Source organism: Tarenaya hassleriana, unplaced genomic scaffold (assembly GCF_000463585.1).
Source record: "Tarenaya hassleriana unplaced genomic scaffold, ASM46358v1 Cleome39, whole genome shotgun sequence".
NCBI lineage: Eukaryota > Viridiplantae > Streptophyta > Magnoliopsida > Brassicales > Cleomaceae > Tarenaya > Tarenaya hassleriana.
This window is the reverse complement of record NW_010966822.1, coordinates 811227-828382: the sequence shown is the minus strand read 5'-3', so window position 1 is coordinate 828382 and position 17156 is coordinate 811227. Positions and strand designations below refer to the sequence as shown.

The following is a 17156-nucleotide window of genomic DNA, read 5'->3' as shown; positions in this document are numbered from 1 at the left end:
TATTTGTATATTTTTTTAGAAGTTTGAGTTTTTTTTAAGGATTGTACCCTATTTTTTTTTATAGATATATAAGATGACTTGCATTTATACAGTATTTCATATTTGCGTCAAATTAATTGTTGATAGTGTCTGTTGAATTATTGGTTTATGGCCAAATTTTTTTATAATATTTCTTTCGACAAATATCAGGGATCGGCAAGCAGCTGACAAGCGATTACGCAACGCCAACGGAATACACCACAAAAGCGACGTCGTTTTTGGCAGGAGGTTTTCATCGTTGAGTCAGGAATGGTCCATCTCTTTCTTTGACTCTCCACGCCCTCTTTTCAGTACCTTCTTATTCACGACAATTGATTTGACATTTCCGGTTCTTCTTACCCAAGAATCCAAATTGAAACAGAAACCCAGTCGTTATCTCTCTCTCTGTCTCTTAATCCTCACAGTGTCTGTCCCAAGATTGAATTTTTCACGAAAGCCCCAACCAGAGAACCGAACATCTTCTTGCTTCTCTCTGGGTCTGTTTGGTTGCCGAGAAAACAACGGAAAAACGAAGCATACATGCTCTCCAAACAGTAGACCATAGATTCCACAGATTCTCACCAAACCCACATGCCGATTTTCAGTTCCCGCGTTCCTGTCGCCTCGATCTCTGTTCTTCTTCTCCTAGGTATTTTGGTGAACCCTACGATCTCTGATTCGAGAGGGACGACGGTGGGTCTGATATGCAGCAACAGGACGTCGGCGGCGGAGGACAGGAATGTCTACATCGACAACTTCTTGGCGGCCATGGACGCCGTCTCGCCGCCCGTCGCCACCGACGGGTACGCGCGCGTCAACAGGGGAGGTGGGAACAACACCGTTTACGCGTACGGAGAGTGCTTGAAGGATTTGGACAAGAAAGACTGTGACTTGTGTTTCGCCCAGATCAAGACACAAGTCCCTCGTTGCTTGCCCTTCCAGCGCGCCACTCGCGGCGCGCGTGTCTTCTCCGACGGCTGCTATATCAGGTTTCCTTTCTTCTTCTTCTCCTGACATTAACAGGTTCCTTTAATTCGCATGTTTATCCCTTTTTTCCGTTTTTGTTTCCCAATAATTTCAGCGGTCACATCGCAATCGTGCGTGGTTTAATCGTTTCGTACTTGAAACAGGTACGACGACTACCCGTTCTACAACGAAACCGTAAGCCCAGAAGACAGGACGGTTTGCGCGAACAACACCGTAACCGGTTTGAACCAGACGGTGTTCGGTGAAAACGCGGCGGAGCTGGTGAGGAACATGAGCGTTCAGGCGGTGAACGGCGGCTTTTACGCCGGATTTGTGGATAGGCAGAACGTGACGGTTCACGGGTTGGCTCAGTGCTGGGAGCCACTCAACCGCAGCGGTTGCCAACATTGTTTGGGTAAAGCCGCAAACGCAATCGCTTCTTGTTTTGTTAGAGAAGAAGGTCGGTCTCTGAACGCTGGCTGTTACATGAGATTCTCCACTCAGAAGTTCTACAACAACTCTGGAGATTCCTCTTCCGGTGGAAACAACGGTAATGATCTCATTTCTGACAATTCTATGATCTCTACAAAATTGAGCGAATCATCTCAAATTGGAATGCAAAAAATTCGACTGGAGCAGGGCGCAACCACCTGGCCGTGGCTTTGGCGGTGACATCTTCAGTGGTGGCTTTTGTTCTGGTGGCCTCAGCTGTTACTTTCTTTCTGAAAAAGAAACTTGCCCGAAAAAGAAGAGGTAAGGAAACCGACCAAAGATTGATTCTTTATTGTTTGGTCTTTCTTTCTGCTAAACAAAGCATTCTTTGGTATAAAGAGAAGAAGCAACTGGGGTCATTGTTCAGGATGGCCAACAATTCCAGTCTCTGTTTCTCCTACGAGACACTCGAGAAGGCCACCAATTACTTCAGCCACTCCAATAAGCTCGGACAAGGAGGCTCTGGCTCTGTCTATAAAGTGAGTTTTTACATTCTTTTGCATCCGAAAGTTTCGATTTTGATACTCTTAAGGAATATATTGACTAGTATATCTATCTGGCCAAGTACTTAGGAAGATCCGCATCCATGTTTATTGAGGTTGTAGGACAGAGAGGAGAATCTAGTTAAGATGATGCTCTGTCTTTAAACTGAAACAGGGGATTCTTCCCGATGGAAAGACAGTGGCAGTGAAGAGGCTGTTCTTCAACACAAGACAGTGGGTGGATCATTTCTTCAACGAAGTCAATTTGATAAGCCGAATCCAACACAAGAACCTTGTGAAGCTTTTGGGTTGCAGCTTAACCGGACCCGAGAGCCTTCTTGTCTACGAATATGTTGGGAATCAAAGCCTTTACGATTATCTTTTCGGTTAGTTCTTCTCTCATATCAAAACCCTTTTTCTTCTAGTCCTAGTCCACATCACAATGCCAATAATATGTATTAGTGTTTAGGGCTGTAGGACAGTATAATAACTGGTTCTGCTGCATATGGTTTCAGTAAGGAAAGACGTCGAGCCATTGAGTTGGGAGAAGAGGATCAAAATTATTCTCGAAATAGCAGAGGGACTGGCTTATCTTCACGAGGAGTCGAATTTGAGAATCATACACAGAGATATTAAGCTTAGCAATGTCCTTCTTGATTACGATTTCACTCCCAAGATTGCGGATTTTGGATTGGCCAGGTTGTTCCCTGAGGATCAAAGTCACATAAGCACTGCCGTCGCCGGTACACTGTAATGTCTCCTGACCTTTTTTTTTCATGTTTTTGTAAGAAAAAAAAAAACAAATTTAGTCCTCTCCTTAACACGTAGATTCTTTGACATGGGCAAAGCAGAGGATACATGGCTCCGGAATACATTGTAAGGGGAAAGCTGACGGAGAAAGCAGACGTTTACAGTTTTGGAGTTCTGATGATCGAAGTGATATCCGGAAGGCGAAACAATGCGTTTTCCCAAAACTCGAGCTCGATCCTACAAATGGTAACTCTCTCTCTTGTTATGACAAGATAGATATTTTCCGCGTAAGTTCCATTTTCTTGAATCATGGAATGAAACTCTCAAAAAAGGTGTGGAGTCTGTACGGGACAAGAACACTGAGAGAGGCAGTGGATCCAATCATGGGAGACAACTTCGACGTGGAAGAAGCGAAGAGGGTAATGAAGATCGGTCTGCTGTGTGTTCAAGCAGCGTTTGATCAGAGACCGGCCATGTCGTCAGTGGTGAAGATGATGACCGGACGTGAAGAGATTCCAGAGCCGACACAGCCGCCATTTCTGAACACGGCAAGTGCAGAGAGCAGCAGGGTTTTCTCTCCGACAAGTTACTTGCCGCATAAAGATCAGTCTCAGTCTTCCGCATCTCGGAATAGCATCACTGAGAGCTTCATGGATCCCAGATGAGAATGTGATTAGGACATTGATCGCTTTTTCTTTTATGTACATTTGTTAATGATCCGCGAGTTTCTTACAACAAAAAAAAAAGTTTTTTTTTCCACAGCAGAAACTTTATTTCGTCGCCATAAAAACTTTATCAAATCGAGTTCTAAAGTGGGTTAGTTTTTTTTTTCCCGTAAACAAATAAAGTCGGCAAGAATTTTCAGCGTTAAAAAGATAACGCTGCAACCACTTCGATTTGGCGTTGACGAAGACTCAGATGTGTAATTATTAATTTATGATGATTGCTTTTCTACATTATTTTACCCTTTCATTAGAATCTGAATTTCAACTGCTGGTTCGGACGTGGATTTATTAACTTTGGAAGAACATAAATGCGGTATTTAATGAGAAAAGATAGTTTAGGAAAGAGGGATAATATAAGAAACTTAAGACTGGAAATATGACAATAATTTAAAATAAAGGACCTTCCAAAATTAAGAGTGGCACAAAGGGACCATTTATGTGTGTTGCCTTACATTTTCCCAAATTACGGTTCCTTTTATTGACTGTGAGGACACAGAGAGCAACTTGGGGCTCTTCACAGAGTTTTGTTCAAAATATGCGATCCATAAAAAAAAAAAAAGTCATATTTTCAGGTCAAAGCGGTGGAAACTTCCACAGCTTCTCTGTCGTCTTTTCATAATTTATTATCCACTTTTGTTCCAGAAACAGAGCCTAAACACGTGATGCTTATGGTAATAGGAAGATTCTAACGGCCCAATTTAAGGCCCAATAGAGAGGAGAAAACAAAGGGCTGAATGAAATGGATATTCTACGCGTGCAAGCACCACAAGGAAGATGCCCTCGCAAAACATTTGATGTGATCGGAATATATATACGATTGCAATTCAGATAACCAACAACCGTATTAGTCTACGACGGCGCCTGGACTATTATAAAAAATTTCATTATTACATTACATATGATAAAACGTTCCAAACAGAAGATTTTAACCCAAAACACGATTCCCTCGCATGGAGAGGGTTACATTTGGTCCCTGCATGTATGATTTTCCTTTTTCCCCGGGGATTTCATTTCCAATGACGCCCAGTATGCCAATTCCTTTTTCTTTTTGGCAGAGCAGCGCAAAAATATACGACGATCCTTTAAAAAAAAAAAAAAAAAGCAGCACTAGATGGAATTTCAGAAGAGACCGAGTTGAGTGCCTGGTTTAATCCTCGTTAGAGAATGTTCCATTAGAATCGTCCATCATGACGAAGGGCATGTTCTCCGACGGCTTCCAATGGCGTTTCCTCTGGTTTATAAACCAGTTGTTGATTTGTTTTTGGTCTAACCCCGTCTCTTCTGCCAGAGCTATCTTATCCGCTTCCTGCGTACGTCAAAAAAAAATGAGAACATCGTCCGATCCTATGTCGAAAAAAGATCCATAACCAAATTACGCATGGCATGAAACTGTCCCAAGGTGAAACAATACCCTGTCATTAAAAAAAATGGAAATACTTACAGTGGGGTATGGCCACTTGTAATGGAGATTCCACCACTGGAGGAGAGCTTGTCTGGCGTCTCTGGGCAGCTTCCCTTTCTTCTTCTTCTTGGAGAACTCGAGTTTCAGGGAGCTGATACGGCCACCGAACCTGCGCATGAGCCGGTCCTTGAGATCGACGTCCTCAGTTTTGGGTTGTCCATCTTGTGCGACCTCTCCTCCGGTGAGTTCCTCGTCGGACGAAGCCACACCATCATCTGCTCACCCAAGGGTTTTGTAATGCCCCAATCAGGGGTAAGTTCTTAATTATAGTAAGGCTTTGTAGGCAGGTGACACGGAATGAAGAGGAAGCATGAAAACTGCTGTTACGGAAGTTACGAGATTACGAAGATACGGAAGGGATTGCTATTGCGAGGATGCAGGGCTGTTTCTCAACATATGGCAAACTGGATATTTGTTTGTTTCCGTAATATTAGCACTGAGATTTAGTCTTCCATAAATAGTTCTTTTTCTGTTTTCTTGCTTCTGTATAAAACTTGCACAGAGAGAATAATGAAACCAATAACATTCATCGGAAATTTCTTTGCTCTGTTTTGATGCTTTATCATGGTATCAGAGCCCGACAAAATCGAAATCTGAAAATTGTGTCCCTTTGATTGAATCCTCATGTCTAGAAACCACGATTCCGCATCGAACCCTGATTCGACTGAAACTCCACCACCGACAACGAACCCGACGATGGCCCGACAGGCTCCTGCTCCAGAAACTCTGTTTCCAACCCGACGAATGGTCGATTAACATCCGCCAAGCATTGAAATCTCGGAAGAAATTTGGTTTTGTTAATGGAACAATACCAAAACCGACAGAAACATCCCCGGACTTTGAAGATTGGGATACGAACAACGCTCTCATCACCTCTTGGATCAAGAATACTCTGGAACCTCATCTCCGATCCGATGTCGTGCATCGGGAATTTGCCCAAGATTTATGGGACTATCTGCAACGCAGATTTGGAAGATCGAATGCTCCTCGCCTTCTTCAAATCCGCAGCGAACTCGCAAACTGTCGACAACAAGGTATGACGGTCAAAGCTTATTTCGGAAAGCTGACCAAGTTGTGGGACGATTTAGCGAATTTTCGGGGACTGAAACACTGCAAGTGCAATGGCTGTACCTGTGATATCAGTTCTATTTTGGAGAAAGAACGTGGAGAGGACAGATTGTTTGAATTTCTCCTCGGTCTCGATGATTCGAAATATGGAACTGTTCGATCAAATTTGCTATCTCGGTCCCCTCTTCCCTCACTCGAAGAAGCATACAACACGGTATCCCAAGATGAGGCAGCGAAACACATCACCCAAACATTTGAAACAAGACCTGAAGCAGCTGCATTCTCGGTTCGAGCATCTCTCAAACCTCGTCCTAAAATGGATGACAAAGATAAGTCTATTCTCTGCACCAACTGCAACAGACAAGGGCATTTGGCTGAAAACTGCTTCCAGCTTATTGGCTTTCCAGATTGGTGGGGTGAACGCCCACGAAACAGAACTGGTGCAGGACGCGGCAGAAACACTACTCAATCTGGTTCCCGTGGTTTTGTGGCTAAAGCGAATATGACTCAAGCCTCTGCTCCTTTGACAGCGCAATCTCCACGGGATATCGACACCAATCTGGTCACAGGAATTACTCCAGAACAGTGGTCCGGTTTGATGTCTCTCCTCTCAAACTCTGCACTCAGCAATGCTAACAACATTTCGGGTAAGAACTCGCCTCTCTCCTGGATCCTTGACACCGGATGCTCTCACCATATGACAGGAACTTTCTCCTCTCTTGTTGACGTGATTTCAATCCCACCCTGCTCAGTGGTTCTTCCTGATAATAGAACGGTTCTGTCGACTCAGTGTGGTTCGGTGATTCTCAGTCCACACCTCAGTCTAACGAACGTGCTCTATGTTCCCGATCTTCACTGCCAGTTGATATCTATATGTCAGCTAATGGATGACACTGACTGCTTTGTTACGTTTGCCCCTTCGTTTTGTATACTCCAGGACCGGATTTCCAAGACGCCGATTGGAGCGGGTGAACAACGTGGAGGTTTATTTTACTATCGAAGTGCGGCGTTCTCGGCAGCAGTTAAAACAGGGAATTCTCAGCAAATTGACATATGGCACAAGAGGTTGGGACATCCCTCGTTAAAAGCTCTGTCGAAGATTCCAGAAATTGATATTTCGATGTTTTCTTCTTCTTCTTCAGATTCATGTGACGTTTGTTTAAGGTCAAAACAAACACGAGAGCCTTTTCCATTGAGTAATAATAAAGCATCTGCAATCTTTGAATTAGTTCACTGTGATATTTGGGGTCCGTATCGAACTCCGTATTCTACCGGCGCAAAGTATTTCTTGACGATTGTTGATGATTTCTCACGAGGCACCTGGATTTTTTTAATGACCGGAAAACATGAAACTCAAACAAAGATTAGAGATTTCATTGCTCGTGTCGAAAGACAATATGATGCCACTGTCAAGACGCTACGCTCTGATAATGGAGCTGAATTTATCAGCATGCATTCCTTTTTTGCTTCAAAGGGAATTCACCATGAAACATCGTGTGTTGGAACCCCGCAACAAAACGGTCGAGTTGAGAGAAAACATCGGCATATCCTTGACATTGCGAGAGCTCTTCTATTCCAAGCACATCTACCTATCGATTTCTGGGGTGAGAGCGTTTTGACAGCCGCTTATATCATCAACCGCATACCCTCTTCTGTACTGCAAAATCGAACTCCGTATGAAGTTCTTCACGGTCATCCACCAACATACAGTCATCTCCGAATCTTCGGCAGCCTGTGCTATGCTCATCTTCAAAACCGAACACGAGATAAGTTTGCTCCACGAAGCTCTCGCTGTATTTTCGTTGGATATCCTTACGGTCAAAAGGGTTGGCGACTTTACAATCTGGAAACTAAACAAATTTTTGTTTCCAGAGACGTGGTTTTCTTCGAAACAACGTTTCCATATTCAGACACTTGTGCTATGTCCTCTTCTTCACCGCCACAGACTTCCCCTTTGCTCAGTCATGACGATGATGTTGAAATATTACATCCTCGGACTTCCATGCCTGATCCTTCACCATCAGCACCTGCAGTCGAATTGACACAGGAAACCTCACCTGTCAATTCCCATGTTCCTACTGCAAGCTCCCCGCTGTCTGCCTCTTCCGCCTCCCTCGAAACAGCTACTGTTTCGAACTCTAATACTCTGGTTGAGCGTGAAGAATCCAGCCTTGGCAGAGGACGTCGACAGAAATATCAAAATGTGTTCCTCAAGGATTTCGTTACTCACTCTGTTTCAGTGACAGCAGGCATGCCATTTCCTATTCAGAAATATATTTCTTATGACAATATTCTTCCCCCGCATAAAGCTTTTCTCGCTCAAGTCACAGCAGATTTTGAGCCTCAATCATATTCAGCTGCGTCCAAGGATGCTCGATGGCAGAAAGCTATGTCCGATGAATTGCTCGCACTCGAACAGAATCGCACATGGACGCTTGAGCCATTGCCTCCGCATAAGAAGGCTATCGGTTGTAAATGGGTATTCCGAACAAAATTCAAGTCTGATGGAAGCGTTGAACGACACAAAGCCCGTCTTGTAATTCTGGGTAATCGTCAAACTGAAGGCGTTGATTACGAAGATACGTTTGCCCCGGTTGCGAAAATGGTCACTGTAAGAACGTTTCTCGCTGTTGCTGCCGCGCGAAAATGGGACGTTCACCAAATGGACGTCCATAACGCCTTCCTCCACGGTGATCTCCACGAAGAGGTATACATGAAACCACCACAAGGATTTGCTGTTTCTAATCCGAATCTTGTCTGCAGGCTCCGCAAATCATTATACGGTTTGAAACAAGCTCCTCGATGTTGGTTCGCCAAGCTCACATCTGCACTACTCGATTACGGTTTTGACCAAACCGAATCAGATCATTCGTTGTTCGTCTTTCACAGAGGTACAACACGAATCCATGTCCTGGTGTATGTTGACGACTTGCTAGTAACAGGAAATTCGACACAGGCCATGTCTACCTTCAAGACATATCTGAGCCGATGTTTCAAAATGAAAGATCTAGGAAATCTGAAGTATTTCCTTGGTATTGAGGTGGCCCGCAATGCGACTGGGTTTTCATTATGCCAAAGGAAATATACTCTTGATCTTATTGCTGAGGTTGGTTTATTGGCTGCAAAACCAGCTTCGTTTCCACTCGAACAACACCACCGGCTTAGCATTTCCGACAGTGAAGAGCTGGCAGATCCCGCAACATACAGACGCCTTGTCGGTCGATTACTGTATCTCTTAGCAACTCGTCCGGATATCACTTATGCGGTCCACATATTATCTCAATTCATGCAGAAACCAAGACACGATCATTGGCTAGCTGCAATTCGGGTTGTTCGATATCTCAAGCTCAACCCCGGACAAGGGATTCTTCTTCGGTCTGACTCAGATTTCCGCCTATACGGGTGGTGTGATTCGGACTGGGCTGGCGATCCTCATTCCCGTCGCTCACTCTCTGGCTATCTAATTCAACTCGGTACATCACCCATCTCATGGCGTTCCAAACGACAAACGACAGTATCTTTATCATCAGCGGAGGCGGAATACAGGGCCATGGCTGTCACTACATGTGAGTTGATCTGGCTAAAATCTCTTCTAACGTCACTGGGTGTACGACATGCAGATTCAATGGTTCTCAACTGTGATAGCCAAGCTGCGATTCATATTGCGGCAAATGACGTGTTTCATGATCGCACAAAGCATATTGAGGTCAATTGCCACTTTCTCCGACATCATATCAAATCCGGTGCAATATCAACTCGCCATGTCTCTTCCTCAGCTCAGTTAGCTGATATATTCACCAAAGCCCTCGGGCAAAAGGAGTTTCTCGCATTCGTTTCCAAGTTGGGCGTCCATAATCTATACGCTCCAACTTGAGGGGGGGTGTTACGGAAGTTACGAGATTACGAAGATACGGAAGGGATTGCTATTGCGAGGATGCAGGGCTGTTTCTCAACATATGGCAAACTGGATATTTGTTTGTTTCCGTAATATTAGCACTGAGATTTAGTCTTCCATAAATAGTTCTTTTTCTGTTTTCTTGCTTCTGTATAAAACTTGCACAGAGAGAATAATGAAACCAAGAACATTCATCGGAAGTTTCTTTGCTCTGTTTTGATGCTTATCAACTGCCACCGCAAAACAATGAGAGATTGCAAAAAGAAAACACCTACGCGGAGTCAGAAGCATGCATGCGTAGTATATCCATCCATATAATTTAAAATACCATACTACCGCAGCACTAGATTGGTTGCCAAGATGCAGCAGCCATCGTATTCAGCGAGCAACAAACGCATTTTAAAATCCATCACATTTAAGTGACCAAAACAATCTGTCATGTATTTGGAAATAAAACGGCTAAGCGTCTTTAAACGGAGACGAGCTCGGCTAAGCGGCTAAAAGCAGAGAGACACGCGCACACGCACAAACGTACGTGTAGGGGGAGCAATGAAGGGATCGGTCAAAGTGGCGCAGTGAATAGTTGCCAATTAGAGTTAAGAATCTGAGGGGGGACGTGGGCTTATCATCCCATCCACTTGAATTACGACACGTGTTGTCCTTGCCTGCTAGATTTTACGCGAGCTCCCGCAAACAAGGGTTCACCACACGCACATTAGGTTCGAAATCTGAATTCCTAACAGATAACGAAACGAACATGCAACTTTTACTTTTCTAAAAAAAAAGAATAAACTGTTTCCAAACCGAACTTGACAAATAACCATCCCTAACACAAACCCCATTTTACTTCATCTTCATAATTATGAGCACCAGCATCACTATATATATATATATACACACACCCCATTTACTACCCACTAACCACCCTTCCCACCCCAATTACTCCCTCAAAAAATAATAATAATCATGCAGACCTCAATTAATGATTATCCGACAAAAAACTTAATGAGGAACCCCACTCCGTCCACCAAATGTAATTTATCTAATCTTACGAGATGTTAGCATATGGTACTTTCACACCCACAAAAAAAAAATCACAGAACTTTCATCATTAATACATATATAATCCCCAGTTGGAGAGATGTCAACTCCTCTTGTTAACAATGTGCAAGGCAGAGCCTCTTAACACATCGTTGGCAAAACACTACACTAATCTCACGTGCCAAGCCAATCTTTGGAACTAATTTTCATGCCTTTACCTAATATACACGCATGCGTGTGAACTCACGTCTACAACTGCGCTTAGGACACTAGACTAATATATTGTCAACATCCTCCTTCCTTCACAAGGAATTTTGAGATCTTGCATGCTGATAGAACTCATCCCGTAACAATCGAAATTAGAATCCACCCAAAGACAAATTTGTTGAGGGACGATGTCAAAGTCTTATACGGCATTGACCAATCCCGTATTTAGTCATTGTATTATCTAATAATACGCTGATAGCTTCTCGATAGGGCGGCTTTGCACTTCTTGTGCTCCTCTCCCTATCGTTCTTCTGCCGCCGCTACTGTCGCATACCGGAGGATCGGATCACTATCTTACCAATCTTGATAGAACTCACCCCATCATAGGTCTAATTAAATCCCTCTAAGATGTATGAGTAGAAATTCAAGAGATATCAACCAATTTTATACTTAAGCGTAAACAAGAAGAGCACAAAACATATAAAACGATGCAGCAAGTTAAATGAAGAGTGGTGATCGGATAATTTTACAAATGCAGAGCAATAATTATAAATGTAACGGGAATGGTTTAGGAAAGACGTTTTGACTGAAACAGATAGAGGGGCACGTGCAAGAAGTATGGCAGGAAAAGGCAAAAGTCCCACCAAGGGAACAAATGTAACAGAGCAAATGACAACCACTCAGCAACAAGAGAGAGAGAGAGATGGAGGGGCCCATTTGTCTCAATTTCTTTATCTCCTTTTAATGGAAAAAAAAAAAACCTTAACAGAGAAGATGGGCTCCACTACCGGAATCCACGGGAGTCCATGTGATGCCCGACCACCCGCTGTACCCGGGAATTCAACCCTTACTATTTTTACCCGGAAACCCCCCCAATAAAATATAAAGCAAAAGAACTCGAAGCTTATCCCACGTACTATGTTTCCTCTTTCAATCTTTACACTCCTATGCAACTAAACACAATATATATATATATAGGATATCTATGTTAAACAGGTTACACCTGGCTTTGCATTGAAAAAAAAGACCTACTACAAATTGGATAATCAAATAAATCGATGCAATAGTGAATTCTTCCAACACGATAATTATCCAAAAAGATTTCGCACAGCTCTTCTTAGTCTTCAAGTCTACTACTGGGACTCGAAAACTGTTCATCAAATCAAAACTGGTTTTGGCATGTCCTAACACATGAAACAAACCTAACGAGAAAACATGATACAACGACACTTTAACCATTAGGGATGCTCTAAAATATGTATCATTGGTTCACAACAACACTGTAATTCTACGTTGAGCTTGGTGGTAACTAGATCCGGAGTTCAATTATAATCAGACACAATCCATATCTAAAGAAAGCCCCTGAAGCTAAAAAAATCCGATATTTCTATGGATAGAACACTTACGTATAGTTATTAGGAAAAACAATCACAGAGATGAAACTATATTTTCGCCAGCAGCGGCTAATGACAATGAAAAGAGGCAGTTTTGAAATGAATGAGCAAATCAATCAACCAAGCATGAATCGAGAAAATAGGAAATCAATTTATAGAACTAACAACGGTGGACTGACGAGGATTGATTAATAGCATAAAAGGCAGATTAGCACGACAAGAAACCAAAGCATGACTTTAAGAAATAGCTGGATGACCGCAACAGTCACATGTGAAAGGAATCTAAATCCAGAGTGTGATTCATTCAGGTGAAATAAACTCATATATCCAGCATAAAAAAAACACAAGCAAAAAGGGAGAGGATGATCAAAGCAAAAGGTAAGTTGTACTTTGGACAAGCTAAAAAATAAACAACACAAAACCCGCCCACCATAGACATTTTCAACTGCAATGTGAGCTATTATTTTGGAACTTTTCCATCTGATTCCCCACGCAACCTCAAATTAAATTAATGGTAATACGACGTTGCTCGATCCCTTGAAGTATTTGCAACTTTTCCACAATAAACAATATTTAACAAGTACAATTCGAAACTGCACCCAAAATCTACAGTAGGCAAAAGTATGACAATGAAAAGCTGAAAGCCCACGAGATTTGCCTCAGTTCTATAACTTTCCAGCTAGTTATTTGAGTTGGAGATGAAGAAGAAATAAACAACTAATGTGAATCCATAACAGTTGTCGAGGACTATATTTGCTACCCATGTTTTCTCACTCCTATTTGTGCACTCGTTGTTATAATTCCCACGTGATCAGTAGACTCGTAAGGTAAACAAATTATTCTTAGTTTTTTTTCCCTTATAACTGAACTTTTGTACTGTGTATAACCTCATACATCATGCAAATTTCAGACATTGGATGTGTAGACCTTAACTCTTAAAAAAATGTACCGTAATTGAATGATTACATTTCATTTGAATCATAACCATAATTTAATGCTCTCTGAGACACTATGTCGTATGATTCTTCATCCAATCTTCACTTTTTTTTGGTAACCGAACATCCTGGATCAAGGTCCTGACTAATCTCAGAGTTGGGAGTCAACCATGTGATTTGAATTATATGCTCCGTCCTAAACTTGAGATTTGAATTCGGGACGGGACAGACGCTTTGCGTCCACGTTTTACCAATTGAACTACCCAAGTTTAGGTATCTTCACTTCTTTATTGTAAGCTATTAGACAAAACGTTATTGTGATGAAGAGTTTCTTGATTTATAAAGAAACTAATACGGAAACGAATGAAGCAAAGTTGCACCAACCTTGAATGGCATTTCGTTTTTTTCTAAAATCATAGAACAATATCGGGAAAGGGTAAATTCTAGGAAACTAACAAGAGCTGCTACTTTAATCTTTTTATTTATTTATCCAACACAAGACGACAATGTCGTTAAAACCACCGCATGCAGATACGATCAGCCACTTGGCCGTCAAACTATTTTCGATACTTAACCCTAATCTCCATGCGTCTAATCCAACCACTGGATATGGGAATTTGAAATCCATTAAAGTGAGATTTCAAGTTTTATCTAAGATAACAAAAAAAAAATACCATCATTATATCCAGCTTCATTATTTCATCTAATAGTTTCCTTCCAAACATGAAAAAATGGTATTATGTGGGAGAGAGAATAAGGATAAAACCCAGTCTAATACAAGAGAGTCGAAAGCCAATTTTGACATGGGTTGGGGTGGGAAGAGAGACAAGATTTAGCCTCCACCATAATTCATCAAAAATTCCAGCTGAAAACATGTGATAGACTACAAACTCTACTTTTTCCCGGATTCCATTTTGGAGCCCAAAGGAGGATTAAGTGCTTTGACCATCGGTTAGAACAAGTATCCAACCAAGATGACACGAAGCACTCCAAGAACCGATAAGCTAAACAGGTTTTACCAATGGATAGATAAAGACAAACAACCACAAACAAGCAAGAGATGCACTCCTTCTTGGATGATTAAAACAGCTAGTGGTCAAGTAATGAGCTAAAGAAAACACTACAATGTCATTTCACTGTTACAAGTTATGACTAGGTTTCTGTATCACTATAATTTTACTAGAAGAATCAATGGGTAAAAACTATTCAGCACGCCTGAGGAACTGAAACGTCAAAATCAGAATCCATAACAAAAAAAAATTAAAAAAAAGCCTATTTTCTTTCTGACACAAGGGAGAAAAGATGAAATACAAGTATAAAGTTACAACGAATGACACCACAAGATCACCAGGAAAAATGCAACCAGAAGAAGACCACCCACGACCCACCCCCACGGATAAAACATTAAATGAGTAAAATAATGGTATAACACTGTATCAAGGTCATGGATCCACCTTAGCATGACCTTTTTTTCTCTCCAGAAATCACTATACGCAAGCAAAAAAGCAAACAACAGACGACAGCAACCACAAAATCATTACAAAAACCAGCAAAGGAGACGCAGAAATATGTGATCGAATTCATCTAACATCTCCTAGTCTAGGGCTCTCCTTTTTTTTACTCGGAATGTTATTTTCTCCGCGGTCAGTTTTATTGCCTTGAATCTTCGGTTATTCTTCAACCGGAATTATAAAGCTCTTATTTTTAGTCGGTGAGATTTTTTTCTTTTCCCTTATCTCTTCGCTGTTTTCATTTTTAATTTTTTTTTTGTCAGCGATTCAAAAGAATGATTACGAGAAGCTTCAGTAAACAGTTTTAAAATCATCAGAGAGGCCTATAAGGGATCAAACTAGGAAAGTTTCGGGGAGCGATTCACCCGATCAGGGAGGTGAAATTAGAGGAAGGTTTATGTAGACACAAAGATCGAGGAAAGGCTTATAAACAGCACAATCATCAAGAAAACCACTACGAGACTCAAAACAAACTGAAACAACAAATTAATGGCGGAGCAGAAAGAGGGAGATTTAGGACTGACCCGAAAGGGCTCTAGCAGACGCCCCAGTGGTGCAGAGGTTGCGGAGCTGCGTTTCAATCTTGTTCAAGAAGTTCGTAGCCTCGTCGAACGGCCTCGCCAGATCGGATTTGTATTTCACCAATATGTCGCAGTAAGTTTCCTACAATCATACCGCGCAAAAAAATACTAAAAAAAGAAAAAGAAAAAGAGAAACAACCCCACAAAACGGAAGACCGAGAACGAGAAAGACGAAGGTAGAGATGGAAGGAGAGTACCATGAATTCATCAAGCTCAGGATCAGCTCCTAAGCAAGACAAGGGAGCAACACCTCGTTTGTACAAACTGCTCTCCCGCTGAATCTCGTCCAGCAAACCCGCGATCTCCGAAGGAGCTCCCACCTGCGCCACCGCCAAACCACACCGCCTTTATTTTTTGTTGATTTACCCATAAAATTATGCAAAATTCATGCCAATTACACAGTGGACACATACAAATACGCGAATACGCATGCGCGTATATGCTACGGAGCATGGAAATAACTGATGTTTGATCTCATAAAAAACTTAAGAGCTTAATAAACTCAGGCAAATGAAAAATGAAGGATCGTAAGTTCATAACGAAAAAAGAGGAAGTATAATTAAAAAACAGAATCGCATTAACATAGTCCAACATCTTGCTGATTCTTAGGTTTTATCGTTAGGTTTTGTCTGAGTGTAGCAGCGAGTTATAATCACCTTCTGGCAATCGATGTAGGCCTGGAGTAACCGAGGATACAACGGATGACAAGCAATTTTAGCCTTGACGACGCCGAGGGGGACGTTGTCCTCAGCTCGTCGGATCTCTGGAGGAGCGATCGACACCGCTTCCGATGACAAAGCGGAAGCCGCGGCGGAGAGAAGCTCGTCGGATCCAAACACGTCGGAGACGCGATTCTCTCCGGCAGATGAGCAAATCAAGCTCTGGTAATCAGATGGAAGCATCAGAGCCTCCGGCGACATCATCAGCGCAGCCTTATCCGAGTAGTCTCCCGCCGAGTGGAAACCGTACATTCCATCCATTAAAAAGATCTCGGTGAGAAACGATCGGCGCACGGCGGTGCGATTTTCGGCCGTCTCTCACTTCTCCTGCAGGAACATGAATCGACAAAGAGATGAAATAGCCTGCGAGAGAGAGAATTGCTGGAAATGGAGTGGCAAAGGAGAAAGCCGGAGTGGTGTTGGGGGGCAAGGTTCTTCGCAAGTTTTTGGTCCCTCTCAGAAAAAAAAAAAAGAATTGGGCCAAAAATGTTAAATTACGAAAAAGGACATATACACAACAGAGGCTCGAGCTTCGGCTCGAGATAAGGCCTCCTCCTCGATCGATTTTTTTTAATAATTATAAATATCACTCAACTTAAAAAAAAAAATCATTTAATGAATTTCGAAATATATTTTTCTTATTGATATAATAGAAGCTTATGTTCGGATGAATCTCACTTAGGTTATAAACAATTAAAATATAAAGATATGGAGAACGAAGGATAGGAGACGGGAGAAATTGGGATTTTGCAGAAAAAGAATAATCGGCTAGTCTAATCTCTTACTTTTATACTAATCTAAATAAAACTAGTCTTTTGCTACTTTAGATTAGAGGTAGACAATTTAATTCGGAAATTTAGTCTCGAATCGTATGGAACAGACTGATTTTATTTTAGTTTGGTTCGATATT

General features: G+C 42.0%; 2 protein-coding genes across 2 annotated transcripts; one reads left to right on the top strand and one right to left on the bottom strand.

Annotated features, from left to right (window-relative positions):
• The first annotated feature begins 335 nt into the window (after positions 1-335).
• Positions 336-3598, top strand: LOC104822978 (cysteine-rich receptor-like protein kinase 3). The gene is made up of 8 exons (XM_010554362.1): positions 336-1007; positions 1149-1534; positions 1624-1737; positions 1816-1955; positions 2134-2344; positions 2474-2708; positions 2810-2954; positions 3041-3598. The coding sequence occupies exons 1-8, from the start codon at positions 610-612 to the stop codon at positions 3371-3373; spliced, it is 1962 nt and encodes a 653-aa protein (XP_010552664.1). The 5' UTR covers positions 336-609; the 3' UTR covers positions 3374-3598.
• Positions 3599-4262: 664 nt separating this feature from the next.
• LOC104822977 (homeobox protein knotted-1-like 6) lies at positions 4263-16754 on the bottom strand. Its single transcript, XM_010554361.2, has 5 exons — positions 16184-16754; positions 15725-15847; positions 15471-15609; positions 4875-5110; positions 4263-4739 (listed from the first exon to the last, which is right to left on the bottom strand). Exons 1-5 carry the CDS (start codon positions 16505-16507, stop codon positions 4581-4583), a joined length of 981 nt encoding a protein of 326 aa, XP_010552663.1. The 5' UTR covers positions 16508-16754; the 3' UTR covers positions 4263-4580.
• Between the last annotated feature and the right edge of the window lie 402 nt (positions 16755-17156).

What these genes read in the sequence shown, in the direction of transcription:
- LOC104822978 (XM_010554362.1), top strand. Translation starts at nt 610, where the DNA reads ATGCCGATTTTCAGTTCCCGCGTTCCTGTCGCCTCGATCTCTGTTCTT. An exon ending in CTCTTCCGGTGGAAACAACG is followed by an intron (nt 1,535 to 1,623) that starts GTAATGATCTCA and finishes CGACTGGAGCAG; the next exon opens with GGCGCAACCACCTGGCCGTG. An exon ending in ACTGCCGTCGCCGGTACACT is followed by an intron (nt 2,709 to 2,809) that starts GTAATGTCTCCT and finishes TGGGCAAAGCAG; the next exon opens with AGGATACATGGCTCCGGAAT.
- LOC104822977 (XM_010554361.2), bottom strand. Translation starts at nt 16,507, where the DNA reads ATGGATGGAATGTACGGTTTCCACTCGGCGGGAGACTACTCGGATAAG. An exon ending in CCTACATCGATTGCCAGAAG is followed by an intron (nt 15,848 to 16,183) that starts GTGATTATAACT and finishes GCGGTGGCGCAG; the next exon opens with GTGGGAGCTCCTTCGGAGAT. An exon ending in ACAAGTGGCCATACCCCACT is followed by an intron (nt 4,740 to 4,874) that starts GTAAGTATTTCC and finishes TGACGTACGCAG; the next exon opens with GAAGCGGATAAGATAGCTCT.